The sequence below is a fragment of the Apium graveolens genome, chromosome 6 (genome assembly GCF_009905375.1).
Source record: "Apium graveolens cultivar Ventura chromosome 6, ASM990537v1, whole genome shotgun sequence".
NCBI lineage: Eukaryota > Viridiplantae > Streptophyta > Magnoliopsida > Apiales > Apiaceae > Apium > Apium graveolens.
This window is the reverse complement of record NC_133652.1, coordinates 247,400,961-247,413,554: the sequence shown is the minus strand read 5'-3', so window position 1 is coordinate 247,413,554 and position 12,594 is coordinate 247,400,961. Positions and strand designations below refer to the sequence as shown.

Below are 12,594 nucleotides of genomic sequence, written 5' to 3'. Positions count from 1 at the left end.
TATCGAATTCATTTTCAGTTTTAATAATATTTATATTGGTCATTTTTCACAATTGTGATACAAAAATTCAAATTTGAATCACCGACTGATCCAAATATTGATTCAAATTTCTGACCAACTCCAATAATGTGATCCAAATTACTTTTTACATATAATAATATATAAAAATAATATTAAGCAATTTTATCTTAAATTTATCATTTAATAATTATTAACAATTTATATAACATTTCATAAATTAATTAAATAAAAAAATACAGATAAAAATATTAAAAGTGTGCACATAATTCGCGAAAAACACATTCATTACAATAATTAACATACAAAATATTGTTGATATATTCTAATTTTCCGAATTAATATATTTTCCCCATAATGCTCAATTATTGCATTTCTAAGTGCAATATGTATCTCTTTATTTTTTATTTTTTCTAAAGCGGTTCAGGTATTCTTGAAAACGAGTATTTTCATCGATCGGAATAGTCTCAACTTCTGGATCCGACACTTCTGACTCTTCAATGTACTTCTATTTAAATTTTAATAAAATTATGTTTTCTCATTATTTTAAGTTTTAATTTAAAAATATATTCTATTATTAATTATATAATTAAAAAATCAAAAATTAAATTAAAATCTCAAAAATTACAAATAAGAAAATCATTATTTTATATTAAATTAAGTTATCCAAATTTGGATTAGTGCACAATAAAATTCACACTGAAAGAGAATTTAGGTAGGGTAATCTGTCCGAAATTTGAATTTATAAATCACTATTCAATTTGCTCTAAAATCCGTCAACAAAGCATTTCAAGTTGTTACTCAAATTGATCGAATAGAACTAGTTTAGCCAACAAAAATCCACAAATTTAGATCGACAAGCGGGGGTATGCAACATTTGTTTTTGTTAAATCGGGGATTCACCTACATTGTTCTGAATTAATTAATTCTTCAATGTTGGTTAATATTTTTAAAACATTAATGCTTTTGACACACAATTTTTTTAAGTCCCAGAACGCCATATTTGGATCAACTCAAGAAGCTTTCAAGAAATGAAGAACACGTTTAACAGTAGTCAGTCAAAAGAAGAAATGATAATGATACATGTTCCGATCATTGAAAGGTGGCACCATTATTATGTTACAGCCCATCTTCATTCCAATGATGCTACCCACCTACACTACTTACTTTCTTGTTTCCAGATCTTCAAGAAACAAACACATTCAACCGTGCAAACTAATATTCACTACTAGCATTTACACTCTAGAACTCTCTTGCTCAGATCATACAGATGTGTGTTCCGTAGCCCGAAAATCAACCAAAACGATCCGTCAACTATGTACCTTATTCTGGTTATGAACATTAGTTATTTGCTACCATGGAGTCCACGGCCCAACTGCTCTCCTGTTTCTTGATGACTAATCTATTCTGACCCGGAACATCTTCACTCTTTGACAAGTCAGCATCGATTAATAGCGTGTCTTCTTCCTTGATATCTCCTTTTAAGAATCTTAAAGCAATTTCATTTTCCACCATTTGTTGTATCACCCTCTTCACTGGTCTAGCCCCAAAATTAGGGTCAAAACCTAGTTGCCCCAGATGTTCGATTGCTTCCTTAGTGTATTGAAGATTGATCTTCTTCTGCTTTAACCTGTCCTTGACACGATTCATCTGCAATAAAAAAATACGAAAATCGCAAAGTCAACACAAAGCACCAGAGTGATATTCGAGGAAGAAGAAATAGAACACCGAGTCTGCAAAACATGGAAGAATGAATAATTTGACGGTTTCACAAGCTATACAATTTCTCTAGCATGATGATTCAGAATAATACACAATCCAAATATGCCACGTAGATGAGGAAGAAGCCCCTAAATGTGATCCAAGACGTTCATTAATTTAATAAAATAAAAGACCAGCAGAAATCTAGATGCATTGCCCTAACATCAAGTGCCAAAGATAAAACTTGAAAAACTCCATCTTCCTTGAGGGTTAGGGTCACTGTGAAATTCCCTTTACTACTTAAGATAACAAAATTTACAAGAACTACTTCAGTTGGTACAAACCTACTTCAGTTTGTTCTCTTACCACTACCACAAGTTATATGGAGAAACCACTCCGGGAGTTTGTACTTAAAAATCCTTATGTTTGATCATGTAAAAGACTATTACAATTACATCAAGACAAAATAATTTAGGGAGACAGAGTTATTACCTGGATCTCCACAATTTTGCTGATTTCCTTCGAGTCAAGTGGTTGGAAAACAATATACTCGTCGATTCTGTTCATGAATTCTGGGCGGAAAGTTTTCCTAGCCAACTCAACGACCTCTCTCTTCATCAAATTGTATACAGCATCTGTACTATCATGCGTTTTCCGTAGAGTCTCAAGGATGTAATGAGACCCAATATTTGATGTCATTATCACCACACAGTTGGTGAAACTGACAGTTCTCCCTTGGGAGTCCGTTATCCTTCCATCATCCAGCAGCTGTAACAGAATGTTGAAGACATCATGATGTGCCTTCTCGATTTCGTCAAAAAGCACAACAGAATAAGGCCTCCGCCGAACCACTTCAGTCAGCTGCCCACCTTCTTCATAACCAACATAACCAGGTGGAGCACCAACCAAGCGAGAAACTGCATGCTTTTCCATGTACTCACTCATATCAATACGCACAAGTGCATTTTCTGTATTGAAAAGGTATCCAGCTAGGGCTTTCCCCAGTTCAGTCTTGCCTACACCAGTTGGCCCCATAAACATAACGCTTGCTATAGGTTTGTTAGGGTCAGAAAGTCCAGCCCTGGAACGCCTGATAGCATCAGCTACTGATTTGACTGCCATTTCCTGACCGACAACACGCTTGTGAAGGACCTCTTCCAGCTTTACAAGTTTGTCCCTCTCTGACTGCTGAAGGTTTGATAATGGAATGCCAGTCCACTTGCTTACAATTTCAGCAATATCAAGGTCAGAGACTTCTTCACGCAGCAAAGAATTTCCAGAACCCTGATAGTCAGCAAGATTCTTTTCGGCTTCTTCAAGCTGACGTTGAAGAGACATCAATGTTCCATATTTCAGCTCGGCAGCACGATTAAGATCATAGTCACGTTCAGCGGCTTCCATCTCTAATTTGACTCTGTCAATCTACACAAGTGAAGAAAAGGTCAGAAAAAATTAAAACAATCGTAACACAATTCACGTCGAAATTGCCAAAAACAGGATCTACATAACAAATTACCTCCTCTTTGGTGGACCTTATTCGGGTCATCAGATTCTTTTCACGATCCCACTGTTCAGTTAGCTCTTTCTGTTTTTCTTTTAGCGATCCTAGATCATTTTCCAGTTTGGCCAACCTTTCTTTTGATGCTTTATCAGTGTCATTTTTTAAAGAGAGTTTCTCCATTTCCATCTTCAGTATGGCCCTGTCTATTTCATCCAACTCAGTAGGCTTAGAGGTGATCTCCATTTTGAGTTTTGCAGCAGCTTCATCAACAAGATCAATAGCTGAAATGGAAAAGAAATTCCTTAATGAACATAATAGTAGGACAGAAGTATAGGATACTTGTAAAAACAATTTGAAATGGCCAATAAAAAGGACATCAATAGCATGGGTGTCATGTCCCAAAACATATCAACACCCTTAAGTGTATATTCTTCACACAACCAAGCATTACAGAAAGAAGATTGCACAACGGAGTCTTACCAAAAAGATTTTGTTTTCCCTAAGAACGGAGGCCTGAACATTAACATTTAGTTACCCTACCTTTATCCGGTAAAAACCGCTCTGTGATGTACCGATCTGCTAGAACAGCCGCCGAAACCAAGGCACTATCAGATATCTTCACCCCATGATGCAGTTCATACCGTTCACGCAATCCTCGGAGGATAGAGATTGTGTCTTCTACAGTTGGTTGGTCACAGAATACTTGCTGAAATCGCCGTTCCAAAGCAGGGTCTTTCTCTATGTACTTTCTATACTCATTTAACGTGGTGGCTCCTATGCATCGAAGCTCACCACGACCCAACATTGGCTTTAACAAATTTCCAGCATCCATTGCTCCCCCAGCGGCACCTTTACACAAAGAACAATATAATAATATAAAAGATTACTAAATTTTCCAGTTCCAAGTCAAACAAAGTTTAGAATACCAAGATATGCAAATAAACGGAAGAGGCATGCATTGCACACATTATCAGGGCTTGTGATATAAAAATAACTTCAAAACAGGAAAAAAAATATGAAAAATCAAGCATTATTACGTATGTGCAGCTCAAAGAAATTTGGCTAGACAGGAAGGAAGATAATTCCTTTCGCAACATGAGATTGCACAATGTACATTAATTGACCTCCCTTCGAGTTCGAGTGGTACTCACTACTGGCAGAAAGTTTCCACTTGCTGTTCCAATAAAACTTGCAAGAACAGAAATATTGACAACTTATGACATGCAGCACTTCTCTAACATCAGAGGAACAAATGTAAGGTACATAAATACATGTGTTTTTTATTAAAGTCTTAGCTGACAAGTTATATGTTCTAAAACTCCAATTTCTCAAGATATTTCCCTTCCAAGTTCCAACTGTAAATTATTCAGTCTCCGACATAATGATTCTTGAAAGCATGTTGGTGCATCAACGAATTAGCTATTCATATCCAAGCTCCATTTGTTACAAGCAATTATTTATTTTTTTGCATTAAATTATCTTCAAAAAAAACTTCGCCTACCTAGATTTGCAAGCATACTGTATGAATTAAAAAAAAAACTAGAAGAGCGACATCAAGGGAAAAAGTCCCAAAGTGTTTAAAAAATTATCAAGACTTCGAAACACACTAACCTGCACCAACCACGGTGTGAATCTCATCAATAAACAAAATAATCTGTCCATTCGAAGCTGTGACTTCTTTCAGGACAGCTTTGAGCCTTTCCTCAAACTCTCCTCTGTATTTGGCACCAGCAAGCAATGAACCCATATCCAGTGAGAACAACTGCAACAAACAAACAAAAAAATGCAGAAGAAAAAATATGGAAAAGAATTAAAGAAACCAACTCAGTAGATCTTTGGATAAAGTACATCTTCTGTTAACCAAAATTAATACAAGCATTTAGCGATAACTTCTTGTAGATGATATACCTCACTAGCTTAAGTCACCAAACATATATATTAAGCACTATAGTTAGATTTGATCATTGTCGATCGAAATTCAGTATCACAGCCTATATTGTTCCACTAGAAACTTGATCCCAGTTGAGTTTAGAATCTTGATCCCAGTTGAGTTTAGAATCTTGATCCCAGTTGAGTTTATACTACGGGAAAATCAGCCGACCAGCCATAACACCAATGAATAAACATATATTCCAATATAACACATAGATGATACACAACTTAAAACTACCAAATCAGAAGTATTAAGAAGCGTTACCCTTTCCGAACTACTTGCTCTCATGAATCATCATTTTAGGGAAATGCAACGTAAGTTGCTAAAAATATGAAGTCAGTTACAATCCACTAGAATGATGAAACCAGCTGACCAACCAGTATAATATCAGTACCACGACTACAGGTTTAAGTACTGGATATGTTTATTTAATTTCTATCATAATTTTTTTCATGTTATATGCAATTAAGTGCTGAACACAGTGGATGAGGGAGCATCTAAAATGCAAACATGCACAACCTTCCGATTCATCAGAGGTTCAGGAACATCCCCACGGAAAATCCTTTGAGCTAACCTGCAGATACAAAAGTATGCAATTAAGCCACCTTGTCACTGTGACGGGTAGAAGTGGATAAAACATAATAAAGCAAATAATTTTTCAAAAGTAAAAGATAAACAAACAAAAAGATGGTTGAAAAATAGTTTAACCGGTAAAAGATGTAATCACTACTGATCCTGAAAATTATTTTCCTTGTACACTCTAAGCCCTATGAAGTTGACTGGTGTGAGGATGACAAGAGAGGCACTTGCACATAGATAAATATGTGAAACAAGATACACATAATTCAGGACTTCAATTATGCACTCTAATCTAAAACTTGTTTAAATAGTTTAAGACTAGGCTGGGAAAGGAGGAAGAAGAACATATGTCCAGTTGCACCATCTCATAGATGAAACTGCAAAATTGCACAATTCCCAGTTCACACTTCTTTTAGAGTTCTGGACTCCACCATCAAGAGATTCAAAAAAATGTATTGAATAAGTTTTTAAGGACATGGCTCGTTGATAGAAGTTTTTCGCAAATGGGTGTAATGAGTAAAGCGTGAGAACCTGCCCCAAGTAAACAAAAGCTAGAATCGACTTAATGTTCGGGTAAGTTACAGGATAAGGATTGCACTTGTGCTTTTCACAATTTTTAGCAGGTTTACTATGCTGACATTTCTGTATCAAGCTGCTCCATCTTAATCAAAACTCTATTTTTAGGTTTCTTATGTAGTACCCTTTATGGCTAATGGTCTTACGAGAATCAGATTTACACCGCCACATTGAACATATTCGAGAAAAGAAGATAAATAATTAACAACAATATGTAATAAAAACATATGTATTAATCATACAAGATAAGGCACTTGAACAAAGCAGGTAACTAATAAGTGGCTTTCTTAATGTGTCAAGAAAAGATTTTCTAAGACGAATGGTGTCCCATTCATCGGTTTTTCTTACTTTTGATTCACAATTAAGTAAGAAAACGGTGCACTCGGGTATATAAAGAAGGTCATTACAATCCAGATTTTCAAGATATTGGTTTGACGAAGGACAGAGTATTTACCCTTCGGCTATAGCAGTCTTCCCAACACCAGGCTCGCCAATGATAACTGGGTTATTTTTTGTTCTGCGAGATAGTATCTGAATGCATCGTCTAATTTCGTCATCTCGTCCGATAACAGGATCAAGTTTACCACGACGAGCAAGCTCAGTTAGGTCATTTCCATATTTGTCCAGTACGTCGTATTTTCCTTCAGGGTCTGTACGCAAGACAAAGCTAATATAAATCTACAACTGAAGAAAGAAAAAATTGGGAAAGCAGCAACAATTGCAGATCTATAGACAAACACAAGCCAAATGAAAGAAAAGATGAAGACATGCAAACAAATTTTAACACTCACTAATGATGTAGAGGACCAGAAACAATTTCATGTAACTAATAGAATAAAAACTCCATATTCCAATATTAAACTAAGCTTATTTAAATCCAAGGCGAAGCATAAAACATGGGCCCTGAACATTTAGATTAAACAAAACAAATTAGGACTGTATATATCAATGGGTTAGAAAGTAAAGCTACCTAAGACCCAAAAAGTGAGCTTTTTGACAGTTTTTTTCCATACAATCAATTAGCCCATCAAACAATGAAAGATAAAAAATTGTAATACTCTTGGCATGAAAAGTTCGCATAAATGAACCCAAATATATTATCTTACACTCCCAATTCATATTAATTGATATTATACATATTTATAGTAATTGCGACCTCTACCTATCTAAAACCCAGAAAAGGTCATTCACATTAGCCACTTATCTAGCAGACATATAAATATCAAATTACCAACAATAAAAATTATTATTAAAGTTAAAGTAGACAGGACTTCCATACTTTGATCAGTTACTCTCTGATTTCCGCGAACAGCTTTGACAGCATCTTTCAAAGTCTGTTCACTGAGCTGCAAGTTCCTGAATAACTGCTGACCAAACCTCTTATCTGAAAGGAAGGCTAATAATAAGTGCTCAACCGACACAAAGTCATCTTTCATTTCTCTTTTATGATTTCTTGCATTGCTCAGCAGACCATTGAGATCTGGACCCATCACCGGGCCACTAGTTTCGCCTATAACCTGCCAGGAAAATCAAGAAGTGTAAGAGTAAACATAACAACCTTTGGTGTGATCCCTCCTTACACTTCATACCTTTGGCTGTTTATATATGAAGTCATCAGTAGCTTGTAAAACTGAGGTATTATCAACGCCAGCCTTGGTCAAAATTCTGCGAGCCAGCCCATCTTTCTGCTCTAGCAGTGCTTTCATCAAATGCTCAGTTTGCACAACTTGTTGTTTGCTGATTCGTGCTGCATCAACAGCACCAACAAATCCCTCCCAAGCCATCTCAGTAAATTCTGAATCATTAATCTTTCAAAGGCAGGAAAAAGTTGAATTAAGATTGAAGGAAAACATCGCTAGTAGAAGACTAATTAGCATTGACGCCAACCAGCATGACTAAAACTATACCACAACAAATTTAAAGCATACAACTACGAGCTTCAGTTAGAGATGATGACCTAAATTTAGGAAAATTGACACACTCTCAAAACCTACAACCGGAATCACAAAAGACATATATCTGCTTGCAATATCAATAATTGAAAAGAACAGGTACCCCGCACGTTAAGATAAGAGCTATGATTTAAGCATCTATTTAGGTAAAGAATCTGATGGGCTATAAGTTATAACAATTAAATTACATAACATAATAAAAAGACAAAAAGAACAATATCGAAAATTGGCTGAACTAATATTCATGTAAAATGGGTAAAAGTTTTAACCTTTCTGTACTATAGCCTATAAATATTAAATTTTTAAACGTGGGTAACGGGATTCGAGCTCTAAATTACTGGTAAATAAAATACGTACTTCCGAATTATACTTTGCAGGTTGTGTTTACATAGGCAGTGAAACAAAGTTTGTAGCTTTACAATACACACATGACATAAAAGAAGTATAAACAATGAAACCAAACAAAAAAGTAGAGATATAAGAAAACATAATAAGAAAGGAATAAGGGCAGACCTGAGCAGAGGGAGAGGCATTGGTGGAGAAACAACGAGGAGAAGAGAAATTAAAAAACAAATTGGGAGAAAAAGAGTTAATATTGTTAGTAAGAGAGTGAGTTTGAGAAGAATATAAACAAGATGTGGGAAAATGAGGAAGTGGGTATTGTGTAGAAGAGAAAATATTGGTAGAAAAAGATGAACAAGAGAGGAGTCTTGGTAGAAAGTGTGTATGTTGGTGATGATTAAGAGAAGGGTGTTTAAGAAAAGCCCTGCTTAAGCCTCTTGCTAAACAAAGAGACCTTTTCCTGCTGGAAGCCATTTGATTGTGAATTGTGATGATGGAGGTTTATAAACCCTGGTTTTTGTTCTTGGTTTGTGTGTGTGTGTGAAGAAGGGGTTTAAGGTGGATGAGTTTCTTGGGGATGTGGCAAACTCTCTGGAACTGTTTAGAACTTTCTCAGCCCGGTTTTAGATCCGGATCGGACTTTAAGAGCATCCACAGTGGGAGCCCAGTTGGTGCCTCGATCCCGGTGAAATGGATACTTGTAAAGTAGGCAGGCCCGTTACGGTGAACCGACCCATTTCTTGCTTTTTAGTTTTCTATTATATTTTTGTTAATTTTGAATAAAATTGACTCGATTGGGACCTATTAGAGGTGAGAAGTGGGATTTGCGTTGGAGAGTATTGATCCCTATTTCTGTAAACCCATTTTTTAATGACATGACATCAATTGGGCTCTAAATATATGGAAAGCATTGGGTATGCTCTAATACCATCTCCAACACAGGCTTGACTTTTGCGTTGGACACCGTGAAACGGATCCGATTTCAAAGTATAGCGTTTGAGTAGGCAATAAATTTTGTCCAGGGTCACTAAGCTAGGCCGAGCATGACTCTGCAAATGATCTATGTATATTAATATTAATATTTACAAGTGGTACAAGTGAGGGTTAGCAGATTTTGCGTTATGATTATATCAAATAGTGTCCTGAGTCCAATTTTTGTTGTTATGTCTTACTAACGGAACCCAATTAACCAGGAACTGGGCTCTCCCATTGAAGATGGTCTAAGAGCACCCCCAGCGTCCCATTTTTCTCTCCCTCGTCACCTTTTTAGGGGTTCAACCAAAAATGGTCATATCAATACAATGCAAGCCCACTGTCATATTTATAGGTCCCATTATTTTATATATAGAATTCAGAAATGTGCTTTCAATTTGTAAAGTAGTGTAGCGTAATAAAAGGATATATTATTTTTTATATATTATATATGTATTCAAAGGGTTTTAACTTTTATTTAATATTTTTCAAATTTTAATAATCAAAATGAAATAAATAAAAATATCATAAAAAAATCCTTAATTTTAATGCATCATATTATTAAGAAAACATGAATTAAAAAAACAAACACGGAGGTATTAAAAATAAACGTTACAATACAAAAAAATTAACGATTATTATGGAACTGGAAGATATGCTCAACCAGGTCATTTTGTAGCTAACGATGTCTCCGTTTATCACGCATTTGCATACTGTTTTATATATATGTTTCATGCGGGACAAAAGATTCTTCACCCAAATTTGGTTCCGGTAAGCCATTTGTTGCATCGTCACAAGTTGGTAGTGGACCAAATTGAGTCGCGTATGTGTCCCTCTCGTATTTAACAATCATATTATGTATTATGATGCATGCCCTCATGATTCTCCCAAGATCTGCTCTGTCCCAAAAGCGTGCTAGACCACGTACAATTGCGAAACGGGACTGTAACACACCAAACGCTCGTTCAACGTCTTTTCATTGGCTTTCTTGATGTTTTGAAAATAATTTTCTTTTCTCACTTTGGGGACGGGGTATCGTTTTAACGAACGTTGACCATTCAGGATATATTCCATCAGTTAAGTAATATCTCATATTATAATTGTTTCCATTAATTGTGGCGCCCCAAAATCCGGGATCAAGAATCTCGGAGACCACGCTTTCTAAACTACTACAACCACACAACTTACACCACAATATATAAATACGCACGCTTCACGACCCCACACTTATCACACACACACGCACTTACATGTTATTGTCTTGGAAACGAATCATTCATGACTGGAGTGATTTCAACCATCAAGTGATAATTATTACAACCCAAAAATTATTAAGTCTTACAGCACCAAACAGTCTACGGAACAGCTGACCATTTCCTACCCGTTTCCTAGTTGTGGTTCTCATGGCAGGCATCTTGATTCACTGTTGTGTTGTGTCAATTTAAGAAAATAAGTGTGAGCTATAATGCCCAGCATAATAATGTACATTATGAAAATGATTGTATGATAACCTACGTAAAACATCATATATGATAATTATGTTTTATTCGAAAATAGTTTTCCCTTGGTGATACACACCTTCTTATGAAAATAATTTTTTAGGGGGATTTTATTATCCTGCGAATACCTTAATAGGAAATTCAGCACCTAGGCTTGGGTTACGGTATTGCATCACAATTCCAATTGGAAGAAATTAGGACACTCGTTGGAGCCACCGTATACGATGATCAGTCGTAATACGATAATAGTAACCTTTTCTACTAGTAGAAGGACGACACCTTCGTACCCGGTTATCACCCTTTCCGCATTCGGGCTACGTGTCCCATTTTTGGGTATACACATACTTCACAAGTTCCTGAGTACACAAAGTACCTTCGCCTGCGGTACCTTTGGTAGTCCATCTAGCACACATAGTACCAGAGTCTACCCCTCCCTTGTCCTTTAAAAGAATTCTATCAATCTCGAGAACTCGAACCACATCGAAGTTCCCCAAGCGTTTTGCTTGTTGATAGAAACAGCTTATCTCACTAAGATATAAGTGTATATATGTATATACGTACTTCCAATATTTTCGGAGGAAGTACTAAGGATGTGAGTTGACCGTTGTCAATAGATAATTAAATAAGGGGGAAAAGTTTCTCCTTGAAACTATATTCAAAATATTAAATAAGTCGGGATAATATTCACCGACAATCTGAAATTATTCGAATGATGTTCCGAAATCAGTAAGTATATTTTAAATCAGGATCTATGATTTTTAAATCAATAATAAACTCTTTATGAATAATAATTAATTAAATAATAATCGATAAATAAATAAATCTCGAATGAGTTTACTCTCTAAAAGAATATTTAAAATAATATTCCTCAACTAGTTTATGTCTACGTAGTTAATAATCTTTCATGTATAATCGGGTTTGAAATACATGATCGTTTGAGTATACTTCTCCCGTAATAAAGGTATAGGTATATAGTATTTATTATTCGAACAATAAAATATAGTTGAGGTAATATGATCGTTGAGAAATCGTTTTAATAAAAGTTCGAGGTATTTTTAATATTTCGTAAGTGGACGTTAAGTCCCTTTAAAACGTACTATCATGGACTTGTAATCGTCCTATAATATCACCGGAATGAATCCCGGGTTTTCATCTTAAAATCCCGACCGATTCTCGGTCTTATAATCATATGTCACGCTTAAAGCGGAATTAAATATTTTACGATACATACTTATCGTACAACATCGCTACATTATGCGAAAATTCAACAAATACGTATCATGGCAAGCATGATATTTATGCAATGATAGTAAAACAATCATTTCACAACATAACAGTAAAATGGAGTTGGGTTCGTAAACTTGCCTGGGTATCTCGAGGTGGAGGATGCTCTAGGTTCCGCTCGGAAATCTATAACCATAAACACAATTCGCTTCGTTAGGTCCCGTTCTAATTTACGGCGACTCGTACTCATGTGCTACTTATTATACACCCTCTCAACTTGTATTACCCTTATTATTC

General features: G+C 35.6%; 1 protein-coding gene across 1 annotated transcript; it reads right to left on the bottom strand.

Moving 5' to 3' along the window:
• Positions 1 to 1,069: 1,069 nt before the first annotated feature.
• Positions 1,070 to 9,292, bottom strand: LOC141667026 (chaperone protein ClpB4, mitochondrial-like). Its single transcript, XM_074473321.1, has 10 exons — positions 8,774 to 9,292; positions 7,898 to 8,116; positions 7,588 to 7,825; positions 6,763 to 6,958; positions 5,673 to 5,727; positions 4,832 to 4,982; positions 3,761 to 4,069; positions 3,236 to 3,501; positions 2,212 to 3,141; positions 1,070 to 1,668 (listed from the first exon to the last, which is right to left on the bottom strand). The coding sequence occupies exons 1-10, from the start codon at positions 9,074 to 9,076 to the stop codon at positions 1,360 to 1,362; spliced, it is 2,976 nt and encodes a 991-aa protein (XP_074329422.1). The 5' UTR covers positions 9,077 to 9,292; the 3' UTR covers positions 1,070 to 1,359.
• Positions 9,293 to 12,594: the final 3,302 nt, after the last annotated feature.